Below are 21632 nucleotides of genomic sequence, written 5' to 3'. Positions count from 1 at the left end.
AGCCACATGATCTATCAAACCTGTTTAGGTGCCCAAGGGACAAATCCTACTATTATGGAGAGTTCCCTAGAAAGAGTTAGGAGAAGTAGCATCATGTCAAGGTGAAGTGAACAGATGCTGTATCTATACTGCTGAGTATGAATTCAAGCTCTGCCACTTATTAGCAATGTTGTCTTAAGCAAATTACTTAACCTCTCTGGGCTTTAGTTTGTACATTTGTAAAATAGGGAATCATAATAAGACCTAAAGCAGAGTTATGATGATGTTTAAATGAGTTAATATCTATAAAATGCCTAGAACAGTACCTGGCACAAAGTGTCTGTAAGCAATACATCTGTGTGCTTGTCAAATAAAACAATTACAAGTGGGATGGGAAGAGGTTCTTGCTGGATAATGTTGTCCAAAGCTTTGCTTCAACCCCTTTCTCTCTGCCCCTGCTCACACATAACTTCTACCTTCCCAAGAGTTAAAATAGCAAATCATATTGGTCCTGGGAAGTGAAAGCTAGTATTATGACCTTTAGCCCATCTGTAGATCAGGTAACATGTCTATAGCACAGACACAGCAAGCTCCAGGGTGCTAAGCAGAAAGCACTTCCCCAAAAGCCTGTCCCAGCCAGCATCGATCTGAGGGAGACTCTTTGTCAACCACAGCAGGATGAGGTCAGTGGCCAAGGGTCTTATGTGTGGCCACGGGAGGAGGTGAGCTCATGGCCAGTCTAGTTAGTTAGGGGCAGCCTGTGTTCTGCTGCAGTCAAACAGCAGGTGGGCTACCCCTCCCCCGTCTGCCCCACACCAGGACCGGGACACTTCCCTCTCAGTGCCCAGGGTGGGGAAGACAAGCAGCAGGAAGGGGCTGGGTCAGGAGAAACCAAGGGCATCCAGTCCCAAGATGCGTGGCAGGAACCTTGGCCAGCCCCAGTTTACAGAAGAAACTAAACTCAGACAAAGCAGCAAACAGGGAAGGTCTGAGTTTTCTGAGGCCTGACACTACTAAATTTATTTTGAGTGGAGAAGGGCTCTTTAAGAAAAAGAATACAGAACACAAAACAAAATGCCCATGGCCACTGCAACATTGCTCAGCACGGGGAGAATGTGGCAGAGAGACAAGTCAAGAAATCACAGTGGAAAGAGACAGTGGTCTTAACTTATTGTAGTTAAAATATCTTACTAATGAAAACTTTACTAAGACCTAAGACCCATGACCACACTGTTAGGGCTCCTCCTGAGGTCTTGGAGTGGTTTGGAAAGAGCTGTGCAGGTGAGAAGCCCTGAAGCTTAGCCCCTTAGCTTGATAGTAAATCAGCTGATATGATTAGCTGAAGGGCATTTAATCAGGTGGTTGCAGGGCTGGGTGCCTTGATCCTCCCAGTAATAAGTGCCAACTATGTTCTATGGGTGAGAGGTGGGGAGAAGGACAGGGGAAGGAGGTGGTGGGAGAGGAACAGTTGAGAAGAAGAAAACCAATGATGGCTGGTAGCTGGAGACTTTTAGAAGCCAGTTTGTCATTTCCCAAAGGTGTGAGAATGCCAGCAATGGGAACAGAGGAGCAAAAGAATTAAGCTTCAGGCATGTCAGAATAGGGACCTTCCCGTAGCTCCCTGGGCACTGCTGGACAGTCCAGTCTGCCCTCCTCTGTGCATCTAGAACCACAGGTGTAAGATGGCAGAAGGCGTGGGCTCCATCTCAGGTTGGACCCGCCATCAGCTGAGATACCTGTTCTCAGTTGTGATGCTTCCTTCTTCTTCATGAAAGTCTTTCTGGCTTGTGGTCTTATGTACGCTGAATAGAAAGTGAGTAAACCCCATCAAGTCTCAGGCCCCAGCTTGCAGCTCAGATTCACGGGGAGACAGTAGGAGGATTTTAGGACTTTATAAAGCCAAAAGTGTGCTTACCAGAGAGCAGGAGGGCCATCACGATTAGAGTGTTTCGCAGTCCCATGGTGCTACAGTTAAAACAGAGAAGATAAAACTCGATTAGAAAACGAAACCAAAAAAGTGACAAAGTGGAGTTTGATATTCACTTCAGCCCATGGGTGGGGCCAAGATGATACAGTGTGATCATCAAAACCATTTTCTTTTTCTCCTAACCCTACAGACATACCCTATTTCCCAGCCCCCACCCCCACACAAGTAGGCCATGTGACTGGGTTTTGACCAGTGGAATTGTGAGCAGAAAAGATGGGCGTTACTTCCAGGTACCACAGCGCTAAAGCCTCTCTCTTGCCTCCATCCCCTGCCTTCTTTGATGCAGAGGATCCAGAGGAGCAGTCCAAGCGGCCAGAAGATGGTAAAGCCTCACTATGAAAGAAGCTGATTGGCTGAACAAATTAATAAAACAGCTCTTAACACCCCACAGTGATCTGTATTGGAGTGTGATGTGAGCAAAAAATAAAATTTTGGTGTGTTAAGTTAATGAAATTTTGGGAGTTGTTTACTGCAGTAGCTGAGAAAGAAATGGCAACTCATTCCAGTATTCTTGCCTGGGAAATCCCATGGTGAAAGAGGAGCCTGGTAAGCAACAGTCCATGGGGTTGCAAAGAGTCAGACACAACTGAGCAACTAAAACTGCAATAGCAGCATTATTATCTTGACCAATAAATGGGTATGGTAGGACAAATAGAAAGTATTTACGGCTTCCCTGGTAGCTCAGTTGGTAAAGAATCTGCCTGCAATATAGGAGACCCTGGTTCAATTCCTGGGTTGGGAAGATCCTCTGGTGAAGGGATAGGCTACCCACTCCAGTGTTCTTGGGCTTCCCTGGTGGCTCAGCTGGTAAAGAATCGCCTGCAGTGCAGGAGACCTGGGTTTGATCCCTGGGTTAGGAAGATCCCCTGGAGAGGGAAAGTTTACCCATTCCAGTATTTTGGCCTGGAGAATTCCATGGACTGTATAAGTCCATGGGATCTCAAAGAGTCACATACGACTGAGCAACTTTCACTTTCATGTTTAGAAATCAATTTTTTTTTTGGCTTCCCTGTGGTTTTCAAACAGTAATGTGCATAAAAATTATCTGGAGGATATGTTAAAGCAGATTCCTGGGGCTTTTCCACAGAGATTCTGATTAGTAGATTGAGTGAAATCCATGACTCGCAAACTCACAGATGATAGTGTTGCAGTGGGCTCCTTAACCACTTTGATAATCCTGTACTAGAAAGTGAAAGGGAAGTCGCTCAGTCGTGTCCGACTCTTTGCAACCCCATGGTCTGTAGCCCACCATGCTTCTCTGTCCGTGGGATTTTCCAGTACTAGAGTGTTCACTTAATCTATGTGATGGAGCCAAGGAAAACGATAAGTATTGCTCTATAACCTCCATGCTCTCTCTTTTCTTTTCCTGCCCTCCATCTTTCTTTATTCACCCATTTACCCCAACTTAGACCAAAAGGCTGTAGAGTGGCTTATAGGGAAGCATAGAATAGGGAAGATGACCAACATTACAAACAGGGGAAAAGCAAACCAAATGCAGGAATACAAAATGGAGTCAAGTACAATGCCAAAGCTAAATGCTTACCATAGAAATCTGCCCACTTTGTATGGTATGGGTCACAAGTTTGGCTTGTTAACTTTTTAACAGCTAAGGTGAAAAGGAAAATCTAATTGGTGAATCAATTTCCAGATCTGTCCATGAGATAAAGATAAACCAATGCTCAGATGAAAGTATACAACTATTCCTGATCCAATAGCAGATATTTCTTCCCTGTGGGTGATTTGTCTAGAAGCCATCCTTGATGTCTGTGGGTTATACTAGACACCCTTCCTTTCCTTTTCCATAATACCCAATGTATGACTTTAGGCTGAAAGTATTTGTTATGTTTCTTTCCTTCTGGACTGTAACTTCTTTTTTTTTAAATGAAAAAATTTTAGTAGATCATACCTGCTCATAGTACTACATTTGAAATATAAGGGCAATAAACAGTGGAAAGCAACTCCCTGCCAGCCTTGTCCCCTAGCAGTTTGACTTCTCCCCATAGCAATAAGTGGAGTGACCACTATTACCTGTTAGCAGTTTCTTGTCTCTACTTGCAGTTATTTGAGACAAAGTGAAATGAAAACTGAGACCCATTTTTTTTCATTTAATTATAAAACACAAATGTTAGCGCACTATAATGCAGTTCTGCACACTAACCACTCCCTTGGAGATTTTTCTGTGTCCACACATACTGGGTATCCTCATTCTAACAGTTCCATATTATTCTGGTGTTTTCAATCAGATGTCAATAATTTACTTTACCAGCCCCTATCAGTAGACATTTGGGTTTTTCCAATCTTCTGCTGCAATGAAGAGCCTTGATCATATGCCAAATCATATATGTGAGAGTAAGCTATCTTCCTAGGAGCAGAATGGCTTGACCAAAAAGTTAAAAAGCAAATTCAATTTTAATCTTCACACATATTGAAAAATTGTTCTCCCCTAAAACTAGATGATTACACTCCCACCAACAAAATCACAGCACGAATGTCCTTATTTTCATATAGATTTTGCCAACAAAGATTTCTAATTTGTAATCTTTACCAATCAGTTCAGTTCAGTTGCTCAGTCGTGTCTGACTCTTGGCAACCCCATGGACTGCAGGACACCAGGCTTCCCTGTCCATCACCAACTCCCAGAGCTTGCTCAAACTCATGTCCATTGGGCCAGTGATGCCATCCAGCCATCTCATTCTCTGTCGTCCCTTTCTCCTCCTGCCTTCAATCTTTCCCAGCATCAGGGTCTTTTCCAATGAGTCAGTTCTTTGCATCAGGTGACCAAAGTATTGGAGTTTCAGCTTCAGCATCAGTCCTTCCAATGAATATTCAGGACTGATTTCCTTTAGGATTGACTGGTTGGATCTCCTTGCAGTCCAAGGAACTCTCAAGAGTCTTCTCCAACACCACAGTTCAAAAGCATCAGTTCTTTGGTGCTCAGCTTTCTTTATAGTCCAACTCTCACATCCATACATGACTACTGGAAAAACCATAGCTTTGACTAGATGGACCTTTGTCAGCAAAGTAATGTCTCTGCTTTTTAATATTGATCTTTACCAATGGGGAAGGTTAAAATGACATCTTATTGTAATTTTTAAAAAAATCCTTTTTTGTTGTCATGAAAATATAACTTAAAATTTCCCATCTTACTCATTTCTAAAGTGTATAGTAATATTAAACACATTTACATTTGTTGTGCAATCATCGTTACCACCCATCTCTAGAACTCCTTTCATCTCCAAAATTTCATCTTGAAATTTTGTACCCATTAAACACTAACTCCACACACTCCTCCACTCCCTCTGTCCTTGAAAAGCATCATTCTACCTTCTATGTCCATGAATTTGACTACTTTAGGCACCTCATATAAGTAGGCTCATACAATGTTTGTCTTTTTGTGTCTGGCTTATTTCACTTAGCATAATGTATTCAAGATTCAAGCATTTTGTAGCACGTGTCAGAATTTCCTTCCTTTTTAAGGCTGAATAATATCCTATTGTATGTAAATGCAACATTTTGTTTATCCATTCAATTGTTGATGGACATCTGAGTTGCTTCCTCTTTTTGGCTGCCTTGAATTATGCTATGATCATGGGTGTACAAGTTTCTCTTCAAGACATGGCTATCATTTCTTTTGGGTATGTCCTCTAAAGTGGAATTACTGGATCATATGATAATTCTATTTTTAATTTTTGAGGGAACTGATTTGTAGGAGCTCTTTTATATTTAAAAAATTAGTGCTAATTAGTGAACAATTTGGAGAAGGCAATGGCACCCCACTCCAGTACTCTTGCCTGGAAAATCCCATGGACGGAGGAGCCTGGTAGGCTGCAGTCCATGGGGTCGCTAGGAGTCAGACATGACTAAGCGACTTCACTTTCACTTTTCACTTTCCTGCATTGGAGAAGGAAATGGCAACCCACTCCAGTGTTCTTGCCTGGAGAATCCCAGGGACGGGGGAGCCTGGTGGGCTGCTGTCTATGGGGTCGCACAGAGTCGGACACGACTGAAGTGGCTTAGCAGCAGCAGCAGTAAACAATTAGAAAATTTGTGTTTTGTGACAGTAAGTTGCAAATATATTCAGTTGCCAAAACACATAGTAGGTGTCCAATCTGTGCACCTCACGCTCTCTCCCAATTGTTCTGCCTTCCTTCCAGTGATTTTAATAAGTTTCAGAACACAGACACTATCTGTTGGGCCAAAGCTGACACCAGTCAGTGGTAGAATCTGAAAAAATAATTCTCTTTTTTAAAAATTGAAGTACAGTTGATATATAATGTTGTGTTAATTTCTGGTGTACATCAAAATGATTTAAAAGACGCTTACTCCTTGGAAGGAAAGTTATGATCAACCTAGATAGCATATTCAAAAGCAGAGACATTACTTTGCCAACAAAGGTCTGTCTAGTCAAGGCTATGGTTTTTCCAGTGGTCATGTATGGATGTGAGAGTTGGACTGTGAAGAAAGCTGAGCGCCGAAGAATTGATGCTTTTGAACTGTGATGTTGGAGAAGACTCTTGAGAGTCCCTTGGACTGCAAGGAGATCCAACCAGTCCATTTTGAAGGAGATCAGCCCTGGGATTTCTTTGGAAGGACTGATGCTAAAGCTGAAACTCCAGTACTTTGGCCACCTCATGGGAAGGGTTGACTCATTGGAAAAGACTCTGATGCTGGGAGGGATTGGGGGCAGGAGGAGAAGGGGATGACAGAGGATGAGATGGCTGGATGGCATCACTGACTCAATGGACATGAGTCTCAGTGAACTCCGGGAGTTGGTGATGGACAGGGAGGCCCGGTGTGCTGCGATTCATGGGGTCGCAGAGTCGGACACGACTGAGCGACTGATCTGATCTGATCTGATATTCTTTTTCAGATTATTTTCCATTATAGTTTAGTACAAGATACTGAATATAGTTCCCTATGATTTACAGTAGGACCTTCCTGTTGATTTCATACATAGTAGTTTTGTATCTGTTAATCCTAGACTCCTAATTTATCCCTTCACCTCTTCTTCTTTTGGTAACCATAAATTTGTTTTCTATATGTCTGTTTCCATTTTATAAATAAGTTCATTTGTATCATAAAGATTCCGTATGTAAGTAATAGCATATGATATTTGTCTTTTCCATGTCTGAGTTATTTCATTTAGTATGATAATCTCTAGATCTATCCATGCTGCTACAAATGGAATGATTTCATTATTTTTTATGACTGAGTAATATTCCACTATATATATATATATATATATACACACACACACACACTACATGTTCTTTATCCACTCATCTGTTGAACATTGCTTCCATGTCTTGGCTACTGTAAGTAGTGCTGCTATGAACACTGGGTACATGTATCTTTCTGAATTAGAGTTTTCTTTGAATATATGCCCAGGAGTGGGATTGGTGGGTCATAAGGTAAAGGAGTTCTCTATTTGATTCTTGTGCACTTCATCATCCTAAATCACTACCAATATCCTATTTATCATAGATTCTGAGGACTGTGAACCTTGTAAGTCTGAACTCCTAGTTAGTATAAAAATCTCACACTGTTTGCAAACCAAGTATCAGTATGCTTGATGCAATCAAAGTTTTTTTTTTTTTCTTCCCTGGGTGATGTGTCAGATAGGACACACCATCAAAATTATACTTTGGTATAAATTTAATGAATCACCTTTAATTCAAATAATCACATGAAATCTGTATGGTCGTGGGAAATCCTGGACAGATGGTCCCTGTAATTCATTCAGTGGGGAGGAGCACTGGGTCTGAGAAGGACATCAAAATTATTTTTTGCTTCTCTATTTGGAATCTCTGTCTTCTCCTGGGTGAAAAGCTGCCTCTCCTTAACTTCCTCTCATTGATACTGGTATCATTCTCTCAAACTTTGCAGAATAAGCCTAACAGAGAAAAGAGAATAAGCCTAAGCCTAACACACTTCTATCAAAGCCTTTTATGGATTTTGGGGGAGAGAGATCATGTTTGTCCTCAAAATCCTGCCCCAGCAGTGATATTCCTAATAAACTTCCCTAACATTAACTTAGAGACTGCACACCCATCCTGACCAACACTTTAGATACCTGGTTTACCAGAGGCCCTATTAAAACATAGGGCTAAAACACTTGAGTGTCATGATACTCTTTTATACAGTATAAATGTATAAAAATATACTCTTCTATACATATGAAAAATTTCTCTCATCTCTAGCCATGGAGTGTGTGTGAGGGGCCAGTTTTCTTCAATGTCATTGGTTATGAGGCAGAGCAGAAATGTCACTGCTCCCTGTGCAATGAACTCTTAACCACAACTACGAGTCACGACTTTCTCCAGAGGGCCTGAGAAGTAGAAACTCTAGCTTTTGGAGGGAGAGAGCAGAAAGGGGATTGGGAGAGGAAAGAACCTAAGAATTTACAGGGGAGATTCTCTGTGAGGATATTTCTGTCAGTTGTGAGCAGAATGGGTGAACTGGTCAAAAACCTAGAACAAGTTTCAACGTTCTATTTAGCTGGAGGTTCACCTTCAAAACTAAAGAAAAGCACCCATCAGACACTACTTTCTCTCACTTTACATACCTGGCCATCATAGAATGTGAGTGAGAGTCAACTCAATGACCAAGTATATTATTCCTCACAATAAGGTGAGATTTTCTTTCCCCATGTTGCAAGTAAAGAAATGGAGTTTCTTCCCTGCATTCTTTTTCATTTTATTGAGATAACATTGGTTTATAACATTTTTTCACATTTACAACATTATATTTCCACTTCATACAACATCATATTTCCATTTCCGTATACAGTACAGTTTGCTCGTCACCAGAAATTTAGTTTCCATCCATCACTCATTGTGTTATTTTTGACTCTTGTATAGTTCCTTTAAAAGTTCCAGTTGGTTTCAGATGTGCTGTTGTTATTGCTTAGTCACTCAGTCGTGTCCAACTCTTTTGTGACCCTGGACACAAAAGCCTGGACGGTAGCCTGCCAGGCTCCTCTATCTATGGGATTCTCCAGGCAAGAATACTGGAGTGGGTTGTCATTCCCTTCTGCATCTTCCTAAACTGGGGATTGAACCTGAATCTCTTGTATTGGCAGGCAGATTCTTTACCACTGAGCCACCAGGGAAGCCCCAGGTGTGCGTTAGGAGCAAGGAAAAAAGATTTCAATTCTACCCACTCTCAGGGTAGCAAGGGAACAGCACATCCCTGGGGCCATGTGTGATGGCAGCTCCTGGAATCAGAGTATGACACTCAGGGGACAGGCTGGCTAGATGTAGGATGGACCACAGTGTCCCTGTGTATCAGGGACATTTCTGTCCTGAGCTGCCATTCAGTCCACAAATATTATTTGAGCACCTATTATGTGCCAGGCAGGGAATGCTTCTCTCCACCCCAGCCCCGGACAGGTAATGAGTTTGCTGGCCTGGGCTGACCTCCAGACACATGTTACTGTGTTTCAGCTAAGCCTCACCTAGAAGAGTTCTGGGAACTACGTGCATTGGAACAGAACAAAGGGGATTAAGAAGAGTTCTTTTATGTTGCAAGTCTGCAGGAGGATGTGGGATCTAGCTCAGGCGAAAGGCAGTATGCAGATATGGCGAAGTGGTGTTGGCCAGTCACGGGGTGGGACAGGGGAGTACACATATGATGGCTCGGGAAGTGAGAGAAAGATTCCAAGGCAGAAGTTGGGGAGCAGCAAAAAAAGTTCCCTATTTCACTACTTTGTCTAGAATATTAGTGGTGATCAGGGCACCAGGAAAAATGCTGATAGGTTTCCTGGTGTCTAAGGAAGGTTGTTCATTGAGACAGTCTCATGCAAACATGTAGTGAATTTACTCAGTGTCAGGCTTTTTCTAGAGGTTGTGAGGGAGTATAAAGATGTGCAGGCCTTGATCCCTAACTCAGAGCTAAAAAGAAAAACAGAGTGTCCACAAATACCTACCATTCAAGCTCCAGGCCAGCATGGAAGGTGGACTCATTCATCTCCTCCCAGCACATATGAGAGTCCTTCTCCGAACAAAGCAAAAGATGCCATAATTTCCATGGAGGGAGGACTAGGTTGGCCTCAGCCCAGGTTCAGACCCCAATCCTTTGTTTTCTTCCAGCTTGTACTGTGGCTGGCCCAGCAAGCGTGCTGGATGGGCACTGCCAGCTGAGTGAGAAGACAGTGAAAGCCAGGAGCAGGACAAGCCGCCCAGGGCCTTGACTGGTGTCAGCGTGACACGCTGTGTCAGTCACTTCTCAGGGCACCAGAACCGGAAGCTCTACCCTTAGAACAGCTATGATTACCTTGGAGGTCCTTGGAGGAATAGGGTAGGCTTATTTCCTTTTTCACAAAGTTTCTGAACTGCAAAATAAGAAGGTTGCTGGGAATTGACTGTATCTGAATTTTAACTTCTGACAGGGTGTCTCGTGATATGCTTGAGAGCAGTAGAGAAATGTGGGGATACATATTCATACAGATACTTGGCTGTGCCCCTAGGTTGTTCATTCATTTAACAAATATTTTTGGAGCCAGGCCTTGTGCGAGGTGCTGGGAATAGAATGATGGGCAGAACCGGAAAGGACTCCTCTTGCTATAGTTGCTTATAGGTTAGTAGATGAGCAGGATGATGATCATACAAATAAATGTAAAATTGCAATGATGACGAGTGCTACAGAGGAGAGCTTCATGGTGCTTGGAGGGCCCATAATAGGTCTAGTCTAAATTGAGATTTGAAGAATGATGTGATAAGTTAAAGATGGACACATATTCTTTGCTACTCCTCCCTCCTACCCCTTTGTGACCTCTAATTTCCTCTCCTTGAGTCTGGGCGGGCCTTAGAGATTTGTTTGACCAATAGAGTGCACTAGAAGGGATGTTTAGGACTTCTGAGGCTAGATCAAAAGAAGCCTTGCAGTGTCTGTCTGTCTTGGAATGTGGGGCTCAGAGCCACTATACAAGATGTCCCACTACTGAGACCACCATCATGGAAATGCCACGTGTAGGTGTTTGAGTCAACAGTCCCAGCTGAAACAGCCTTCCAGTCATTTCTGCCAAACCACCAAACATGGGAATAAAATCCTGAATCCTTTAAATCAGAGGTCAGCAAACTGCAGCCTGAAGACCAAATCAGACCACCACCTATTTTTACAAATAAAGTTTTGTTGAAATGCAGCTATAACCACTATAATTATTGTCCTTGACTATTTTTTGTACTGCAGTGATAGAGTTGAGAAGCTGTGACAGAGATCATATGGCTTGCAAAGCTGAAAATATTTTCTATCTGGCCTTTTATAGAAAAAAAAAAATACTGACCCTTGCTCTAGATCAGCACCGTCCAATAGAAATATAATGCAATCCAAATATGTAATTTAAAAATGGCTGGTAGCCACATTAAAACATTTAAAAATAAATAGGTGAAATTAATTTCAATAAGATATTCAATAAGTACTAAATAAGAGTCTGATTAAAAATAATATCTAATTCAACTTAACCTGAAGTGGTCAGGGAAGTCAATTTCTTTTGGGTAGAAAGAATACTTAATCTTAATTTTGATGCATAAATGTAAGGTACATAGTCAAAGTGTAGAGGCTAGATCAGTCTAAAAAAAAAATAAGATATTTTATCCAATCTAATATCTAAAATACTATTTCAATATGTGATCAATATAAAAATTATTAATGACTATTTTACATTATCTTTCCTGTACTAAATCTTCAGAATCACCTGGGTATTTTATATTTACAACACATCTCATTTAAGATGAGCTACATTTCAAATAATCAGTAGGTATGTGGCTAGGGACTACTGAATTAGATAGTATACATTTAGACTAGCCCATTCATCAGCTAAGTGACCAAGTTGATGCCATGAGGACCAGAAAAATCACTCAGAAGGCTGCCAAAACTTCTGACTCACGTGTTATGAGAAAGAGTAAAATATTCATTGTTCTAAGCTGCTAAGTTTGGGGGCAGTTTCTGATGCATCAATAGGTAAGCAGAACAGATTGAATAGGTGCTAAGTAAGTGAAGGTTGGTGGAGTGACTTAGGAAATGCTAGGCAATGGGACCAGCACGTGCAAAGGCACTGAGGGCACATGAGAGAAGGTTGATGTGGATAGAGGGGTGGAGGGCAAGATTGAAGAGGTCAGCAAGGGCCAGACGATGCTTATCTTATCGGTCAGTTAAAGATTTTGTTCTTTATTCTGAGAGCAACATGAACAGCAGAGGAGTGACATAATCAGGTTTGCATTTTGAAGATGATTGGCTACTTTGTAGCAGATGGATAGTACAGAAGCCAGGGTAGAGGCCACCAGACCAATCAGTTGGCTATTGTAGTCATCTAAGTGAAAGAAGATGGCTTTTTGTTGTAGGTTGTGGTGGCAAAAGTAGATAGAAATGGATAGGTCCAAGCAGAATTTAGGATTATAACCAACAGGATATGGTGATGGATTAAATATGGGGGATGAGAACAAGATATTGATTGATTCATTCACTCAACAACTATTAGGAATCATTCTTGTTTAATAGGCTGATACTAGGTGGGTACTGTGGGGCTCTCTGTGTTTTACTTTCTCATTTTTACATGTTTAGTAAAACTATGAATGAAAGCACAGAAGTCATACTTCTGCTTTCAAATGTGCAGATGTACATAAAAGTGTGCACAGGAATAAGCCAGATAGCTATTGGTCAGTTGGTCAGCTGAAAAGAGAGTCTGATACTAGCATGCCACATCTCAGGGTACACATAAAGATCTACACTTAAGTGAAGTAGAATAAGTAGAAAATAGAGAAGAGCTTATCTGCAGTAAATATAAAAGTCATACAAATGTTAGCGTGGCAGGGCTAACCAAAAGTTAATTTGCTCTTAGTGTAGAATGTGGTCACTGTGCTCTGTGCTAATCAGACCACATCATTTGTGGTATCACATTCAGTGAGGTCTGTTATACTTGAATGATCATGGCAAATTAGAGTTTATCAAGGGATTCACCAGGGAATAATGAAAGTATGTCAAATGAGGAACAATCGAAAGGCCTGGGGGTAACTAACTTGAAGCAGAGAAACCTGCAAGTGCCCAAAGCTGTCTGCAAATATTTAAGGGCCCTCCCACAGGAAGACACTTGCACTGTTGTTAAAGGGACAGTAGTTCCAATACTGAAAGATACAGGGAGCCAGATCTCAGCTTCAGGTGATGAAGAACTTTGAATAGAGTGCTACAACCAAGGCCTGGATTTTCTTGTGAGCACCAGAACTGCTCAGGCAAAAGTAGAGTAATAATGAGGAGGAGACATTTTAAAAGAGATTCTTGAATTGAGTGGGTGGTTGAACTGCATAACTTTTCTTAAGTTTTCCTTGAAGCTGCTCATTACATTCCCAGAAAGGAGGAAAAATAAGGGAGAAAATCTGGACTCACCCACCTTTCCAGGGAGAAAATCTGGACACACCACTTTTCCCTACCCCCACCCAATTTCATTCCTCCAAGTTTTAGCACAGTATATAGTCGCAAAGAGTCAGACACAACTGAAGTGATTTAGCACAGCACACATAGTGTGGTGGTCTTCCCAGGCGGCACTTGCGGTAAAGAATCCACTTGCCAGCACAGGAGACACAAGAGACTCAGGTTCGATCCCTGTGCTGGGAAGATCCCCCGGGCATGGCAACCCACTCCAGTATTCTTACCTGGAGAATCTCATGGACAGAGAAGCCTGGCAGACTACAGTCCATAGGATTGCAGAGAGTCAGGCATGACTGAAGCGACTTAACACACACACACACACACACATGCACACAGTATGGTACATTTAAAGGATCCCAGGTCTGTGGAGGACCTTCTCAGTTGACAAGTGGTCCAAGGTTTCAAAAGAGATAGAGAAGTAATCCTATGGTCCAGAAGGGTGGGGTAAAGACGGTGATATCTAACCTGGGACTTAAAAGTAGGTCAGTTTTGGTCTCAGAACTGTACCCTGGTGACAGGAACAGAGTGAGCTAGGAATGTTAGTGCTTGCTGGAGAAAGTCAAGTTCAGTTAGAACAGAGGAGGCTTCTATTCCGTGCTCCCAGCCCACTCAGTCTGATTCTCCCACTCCAGAGAGCTGTCAGCCTAGGCCATTGCATAAGAGGATCTTTCTCAGAGAATTTCCATCTTCCTTTCATATTAGCAATTATTTATTGTCCAGAACTTGATGTGATGGCCATCTGCCTTTGTCCTTGAAAGGCTCTGCAAGCTTCCAACAATTCTTCCCCAGACGGCCCTTCAGATAGATTCCTGCGGAAGTACTATCCTAGGCATTCAGTTAATGTGGCTCAGGAAACTACTGCCTCCAATGAACTACTTTGAAATGTTTGATTGCGTTTAACTGGATACATATTTCAGCCGTATTCTTGAGGTACACACACATGTATAAGAACAGGATAGCTGAACATGGCCTAGAAAGTCAGATAAGGAATTTATATTTGTTTTGATAGAAAATTGGGAGTTTGGGATTAATAGTGTGGGAGCAAAAAAATTATATAATGAAAGTTTAAAGAAAATAAGCTTGTCGGTGGCCTGAAGGAGGCAGTGAGGGCTGGTATGAGGGCAATTAAGAAAGCCAATATTAAAAGCTTATAGACTTGAGATGAAGATGCTGAACCAACTTAGGGGAAGCAGGCATGACAGGAAAGAGATGGGCCTGCGTGATGCCTTGATGGAAATGTGAACATTTCCTGGTGTCCGGTGGACACGGGAGATGACTAGTACTGATACACATCACCCATCCTCAGCTCTGCTTTCCTTGAGCTCATCTCCTTGCTGAGGCTGGATCATATGTCTGACTTGGTTTCCAGTCCCGGAGCAAATCCCCTTGGGTCCTCAATGATGGAGAATTTCCTTACCTAACACTGCTTTCATTCATTAATTGTCATCTTCCTCACCATTTGGGAGCAGTGTTTCCATACAGGTACAAGGGGAGTAGCATCAAAGAGGCATAGGTACAAAGAAGAAATGTCTAAGTAGGTTCATAAGGAGCAGGGGATGCTTTTCTTCATTTCCCAATATTGTACCTAACTAAAGCATTAAAACTAAGAGTCCATTCCCTTACTTGCCCAGAAGAAGGAGCATAAGATGGCAGTAGTGATTAACCTTTCCCATCCCCCAACAGCAAGTCTGTGTATAAGATAGATACCCAGTTTTTCTAGTCATATCTAGAATCGGACCTTTCTGAGTCAAGAAATATGTTTTTTTGATTTATCAATGGTTTTGGAAACCATTTCCCCCCTTTTGCCAAAAAGTTCTTATGGGTAAGCACCATGCAAAATTTTTACAAGTTCCTCTCTCTGAGTCTGTGCACATCCAGTCAAGGTCTCTGCCTGCCATGAATAAGACCCACAGAACTTACCAAAAGGCAGCCATGCCAATTCTGGCCCCCTAAGGAAGCCCCTTCCTGCTCTCTCAGAACCAGAATCATGGTCAAAAAGAGAAAACCAGTGTTTCAAGGGCACAATCTGAGGGACATCCCCTTCTCCCCATTCCACACGCTAGCCCTACCCTGGTGCTTGGAATTCCCAAATTACTCATTCCTTGGGTAAAGGCATTTTTGAAAGCCCCTATTAAAATGCAAATGCTAGCTGGAAAGGAAAAATGTCTTTTGTTTTTAGCTATTAAGAGTTAAGTTTAATTTCTCTAGGAAATGGAACTTGGAAAGAAATCATACTCATGAAAGGAAGGAGAAGAACAGGGAATGGGACCTCTCCCATCTTGACTGGGAGATGGAAAGTGCTGGATACAATTTTCTTTGTCTACGTATATTCAAAATGGCATCTCTCTCCCAAACTCAGCCTAAGTAAACTATGATGGGCAGCTCAGAAAGTCTTTGCATTGATTAGAGATGAGGACAAGGGTCTAATAAAGGCTTAGGTGCTCAGCCTAGGGCCCTATCCTTCCTTCTTGCCTGACCATGAAAGGTGAAGTATCCATACTTGCCTGGACTCTGAATGACTCCAGAAACTTCCCCACCTCCTCATTTGTTTCAGACATACTTGTTCTTGTTCTATGTCCTTATAGCTTCCATCTTCTGGCCCAGAGACCCCTAAACTCAACTCCTACTTCTATCTGATTTTTGAAACATGGTATTTGAACCTTGAATTTCTCCTAAGGAATCTAGCTTAGCCTGTCTTTTCACCTTTCATGTTCTCTCCACTCCCCATTCTAGCCTCAATTCCATGAAATCCAATCCTCACCTCCATTATGAGGGGACATCTGTTACCTGGGAATATTGTAGTAACCAAAATATCAAGCTCAAAGACGTTGTTCTTGAACAGTGAGCACAATCACAAAACCATTTCTTCTTTTCAGAGCATTGTTGCTCTGAATGTTACAAATTCAGAGCATTGTTGCTCTGACTGTTACACAGTCATTTTTAGTGTGACTATTTAATTAGGACTGTTTTCCTGTTAGGCTAGAAGCTTCAAGAGAACAGGGGCCATGTCTTTTATTCTCCTTGTTAGAAACCCAGAACCTGGGACATAGTAAGCATTCAAAAAATATATTTAGGACACATGAATGAGCAGAGATTTATAAAAGCTTTCATTATACACAGGATAGCTCATGTAAATAGTAATATCTGTAACAGCAAACAGAAAATATCACACTCTGAACTGGTGCACATAATTAAATAAACATTTTAATCCAGAGCCTGAGTCCCAGGACTGAGGTTGGGAGGAAGAGATCGACTCCTCAGTTCTTACAATTTGAGGAGTGGGAAGTTCCCTTGGTCAAAACTTATTTTCACCTGTCTCTCCAGAACCTTCACTAACTATTAGTGGAGGCACTATTTTAAGGCTATTTGCAAATGCAAATAAGTTCATGGTATACAGAACACGATAAACCGCTGCCTGGGCTCTTTTTGACCCAGGACTATTTATTTCCAAATAAGCTGTTTGTCTCTGGTGCCAGGTGGGGCTGATACTGGGATGGGGCACTTGGATGGGAAGAAGAAATGGGCGAAGGTTTCTGGACAGGGGGAGGGAAAGACCAAACAAGAAAGCAGAGGCTGTTTCAGAGTGTGAAGGTTTGGTCCCCGTCCTCTGGACTTCCCACTGGCACAAGGGGCTCGGGCAGGGCCAGCATGCTTGGATAGCTTCTCCTGGAGCATAGCTGTTTGGAGCCCACAGCACTGCAAGGCCAGGAGTGGCTGCCAGTTGTTTGGTAAGTGGTGCCTTCTATTTCCTGCCTGTTATGTCTCTCACCTCGTCAAAGCAGACAAAGGGATCCGACTAGAAGAGACACATTTTTGTCATGTCCCATCTCCAGTGTAGACAGTCCAGGAACCAAGCCTGATGGTCAAAGGATTTAATCACATACCCCTCACCCCTTCTTACCCACTCCCTTGCTGGCTGTCAGCCCCAACTTTGAACATCTGTCCCAGATGCAGCCTGACCCCACACCACACTCCCCCAGGCACACGAGCCTCATGAGAACATACCTGTCACAGGTGCCCATCCACTGCAGCTCCAAGAGACCAGAGGCATAAGCCCAGGGGCATTCCCAAGGAACACAGAAGCAGGGATCAAGAATAAATGAAGAGGAGCCTTTGTGAGCTCCCCATACCTCCTAACACTCCTTGTAGAGAGAGAAATAATGTCAGGGCTGAGGCTAGATCTCAAATGCAGAAAGGGGAACTGACTAGAGAGAAATAACACCACAGACAGGGGCAGTGTTCTCTCTGGTTCCAGATAACTTCTGCTGGCAGGTGGGCATTTCCACTGATGAGAATGACTACAAACACACTCCTGAGAGCTAGTGACTGTAAAGCCCTGAGGAAACCCCCCGAAGACAACCCAGCCACAAACATGGCAAAGACACCTTCCCTGACAGATCATAGAGGTCCATAGGTAAAAAGAATCAGCTCAGTTCAGCAAATGTTTTACTGGGCAGCCACATGCCAGACGCTGTGTCTGGCTGAGCAGGGCTGCAGGAGACAGCCCCTCAACCAGAGAGAGCAGAGACACCTAGTGCTTCACCTGTCTCTTTGCCCCAAATCACTCACTGAGTTCCACTCCATAAATCCTGCTAGCAGTCAGTGAACACACATAGCCCCTATTTTCAGATTATCTTAATCTAATCCTAGTTGTGCTCACCTAGAATGTCTCTATTACCTTGGTCCACTATTCCTGGAAGTGGATGGTACTCTTTGTTTTGGCCACACCAGGTGGCAGGTGGGATCTTAGTTCCCAAACCAGGGATGGAACCCATGCCCTCTGCTTTGGGAGCCCAGAGTCTTAAGCACTGGACCGCCAGGGAAGTCCTAGTGGATGGTACTATTGAGTTTGGGGAAGAGTCACAAGAAGAAGTATGAAAGGTGTGTGAATTCCACGTGCATCTTTCCAAACTCAGTGCTTAGGCAGAAACAGGCTTCACATATATAATCCTGCCCAGCACATGGCTTCTTTTTTCTGACCTTATCAGGCCTTACAACAACCTCTGCTCAATTTGGGGACAATTATGTGCCACTTCATCTGCAGCATTAGAGTCCAGAGGAGAGACAGCCTGCCTCTGAGCAGGGCTCCCCCTTCTCGTAGAGACTGGTGGTGCCCCATGAGGCTGGAGACATTGAAAGTGACAAAGTGAAAACTGCTTGATGTTGACTGGGTGCAAGAGGTCCAGGGGAAGTAGCTCCGGTTTTGGAACTGGTGGTCAGTCCAAGGTCAAATCTTGGCTTGATCCACTGGACGCTGGGCAAGTTATAGAATATCTCCCAGTCTTCTCATCTATGAATTGTGACTAGTAATCGCCTCCTTGCTCTGTTGTTGTGAAAAGCAAGCGAGGTCTTGCATGTAAATAACCTGGCACATAGCATGCTCTGCTGCTATTTAGTCTTCATCACTGCTTTTCCACCTTCCTTTTGGACTTTCCAATCCTCACTTTGACCTTTCCACAAAGATCTTCCTTCCGTCACTGGGTGGATGATCATTCTTCCCCCAAACAGGTTTGTAAACCCCTTCACCTTCCACTGTGGCCTCTCAAAACCTGTGTGGGTCCTGGGCCCTCACTCACGTTACTTCCCCTCAGCCACTTTATGTGCATACCTTGGAAACTTCATCCTTTATTCGAATAGGCCTCACCTGGGGTTTTCCTCTGGATTTTACAATCATATGGTTTTTAATTTGAAAGGGTCTATTTGGTTTCCGTATTGTAACACATGAAATTACCCCACCTATCAGAGCACAGCAAATTATTCATATTCCATGTAGTTTTCAAATTTTCTTTTCTTCCTTGTACTCAGCAATCAAAATATAAGACTGACTAAATTGGAAAGTCCTACTATCAAAACATTTGGAATAATATTTCCCAAACTTCAGTCATTCTGGCCACTAGTCTCACTTCATATCTGTGCAAAATCTATACTATTTTTTGTACAATATTTTTCTCTTCACTTACTTTAAGTAAATTTGTTTAAAAAGGACTCCTTATGTCGATATTAAAAATTTTTAAAAGCAGTATCATTTGCCATAAATAAAGGATAAGTAAAAATAACAAGTCACACTAGACTTCAGAATCAAAGATATGTGTGTTCAAATGCCACCTCCTATAGTTAATAGCTGTGTGTTCTTAGGGAAGTGACTTAACTTCTGTGAGTCTTAGTTTCCTCACAGAAGTAATGCTAAATATTTTCTAATCTCATTGTGAGAGTCAGATAGGATGACATAATTATATACACATAGTACTTAGCACAGATTGTGGCATGTAGTAGTTTCTTTTAAAAAAAAAAAAGTGGTTTTTTTTTCATTTCCTGTTTTCCATATCCCTTCTTTCATCTGCTAACTTTAGTTCTTGCTTAGAGCAGCCTCCTCGGAAGCTGTAACATGGAAGTGCAGGGAGATGAGGCAGGCAGCAGAAATAAAGGAAAGTACAGTGTCATGGAATTCTCCTACTCCATGACTTAGAGATGCAGAGTTGTTTAAGGGACCTCAGAAGTCATTCCAGTCTCTTACTCAAGCAAGGAATCCCCTTGATATCATCTCTGATAGATGGAGGTCCAGTCTTTGCTTTTTCACTAATGTTGGAAAACTCACTATCTGATGAGAGTTCTAAGAGAAAAGCCTTCTTTATAATAATCCCGTCATCCACCTTTCACTCCTCACTCCCAGAAATACAATCTACTTGTCCCTGTCATCTTTTCTAAAACTACCAGAATATATGTATCTATATCTAGATATAAAATCCTCCAAATAGTTGAAAGCAAATATTATAAATTTCCTTAATAGTCTCTTCTTGCAACTAAATATAATCAGCTGTTCCTCATATGATTTGTTCTCCAGAACCATAATCAACTGGGGCGTCCTAGTTGAGGCTAGTGGTAAAGAACCTGCCTGCCAATGCAGGAGACATGAGAGATGCAGGTTGGATCCCTGGGTTGGGAAGATCCCCAGGAGGAGGGCACGGCAACCCATTCCAGTATTCTTGGCTAAAGAATCCTGTGGACAGAGGAGCCTGGTGGGCTACAGTCCACAGGATCATAAAGAGTTAGAGCTGAAGTGACTTAGCACACATGCACACATGCACCCTAATCAACTCAGTGGCTCTCACACTGGCACCCACCTCCCTGAGTTTGTCAGCTATCTTTTTGCTCACATAATGAAACAGGCAGTGACAAGATCACTTTTGTAAATGGGTCAGAGATCAAATTAGCCTATATACATTTCCACTGGGAGGTTGGCCGACCATGACTTTTTTTTTCACATGTCAAGTCAGATCACCACCCTCTGGCCCCATCTTGTTTGTATATCAGTATTTGGGGCCAGTGTTCAACCAGTCAAAATTACTTTGAATCCCACATATTTCATCCATTGTAAATTAGCCATCCTTCCAAGTCCGTGCCACTTGAAAATCTTATAAGGAAGCTCACCAAGGCTCATCAGAGCCAAGGATACAGAGGGTTCAACAGTGATGGTGGTCAGCAGTTTCAAATGCTGAGAAGAGGTCAAGCAAAATGAAGATCAGTTCCTTGTGTCAATGAGGAGGAAGTTGCTGGTAACCTCAGAAATCTGCCTTCTGTGTGGGGCTGCTTCCTCTACTGCTTTCCTCCCAGATGTTCTTAGGTCTGAGGAGGCCGTGGCTACCGGGAAAGCAGCAGGAGGGGAGTGGCTTGTAGATAGTAGCTGAGTGGAGGAAATGGACCCCTTCCCCATGTCCTTGCCCAGCTTGCTCAAGAGATGTTCCTTTGGGACCATGTAGTTAGGGTCTACTCTGGGAGGCAAAGCTAGAAACCTGTGGCATTTGGAAACATCCAAACATTTAGCTGAATTTTCCAGTTCCAGTTGTATTCGTTGTTTTATATATATGGCTTTCTGTGGCCAGGGGTCAGGAGGCACTCTAAAAGCATTCCAGGTGGTGGTGGTGGTTCTGATACTAGCCAAATAGTTTCCACAAATAATTGTAGAGGCATAATTTATTGAAATATTAATTAGTGTTTGTTTTCTGGGCTTCCTTGATACAGAGATTTTTTACAAAGGAGAAAGCAGAAGAGACTTAAAGTCAAAAGCACTTTTGGACTTTTGTGAAAGCCCCTGGAAAAGACAATGTAGGTGCCCTAGAAGGTGAGAGGCGAGACAGAGAGTGCTTTTGAGATGCAGAAGGGAGGGAGAGAAGGGCAGAGGTGTGTGGGGCCTGTGCATAGCGGGATCCAATCAACCCACACACTGCTCCCAAGGGCACAACAACCT

General features: G+C 42.6%; 1 protein-coding gene across 3 annotated transcripts in view; it reads right to left on the bottom strand.

Annotated features, from left to right (window-relative positions):
* CD86 (CD86 molecule) overlaps positions 1–21632 on the bottom strand; it is a 66994-nt gene that overhangs the window by 28683 nt on the left and 16679 nt on the right. For all 3 annotated transcript variants that reach the window (XM_027533644.1, XM_027533794.1, XM_027533716.1), the window contains exon 2: positions 1895–1944. In XM_027533644.1, coding sequence (XP_027389445.1) covers positions 1895–1944 — 50 coding nt within the window. The remainder of the gene's footprint in view (positions 1–1894; positions 1945–21632) is intronic.

Source organism: Bos indicus x Bos taurus, chromosome 1, assembly GCF_003369695.1.
Source record: "Bos indicus x Bos taurus breed Angus x Brahman F1 hybrid chromosome 1, Bos_hybrid_MaternalHap_v2.0, whole genome shotgun sequence".
NCBI lineage: Eukaryota > Metazoa > Chordata > Mammalia > Artiodactyla > Bovidae > Bos > Bos indicus x Bos taurus.
This window is presented reverse-complemented; position numbering and strand designations above follow the sequence as displayed.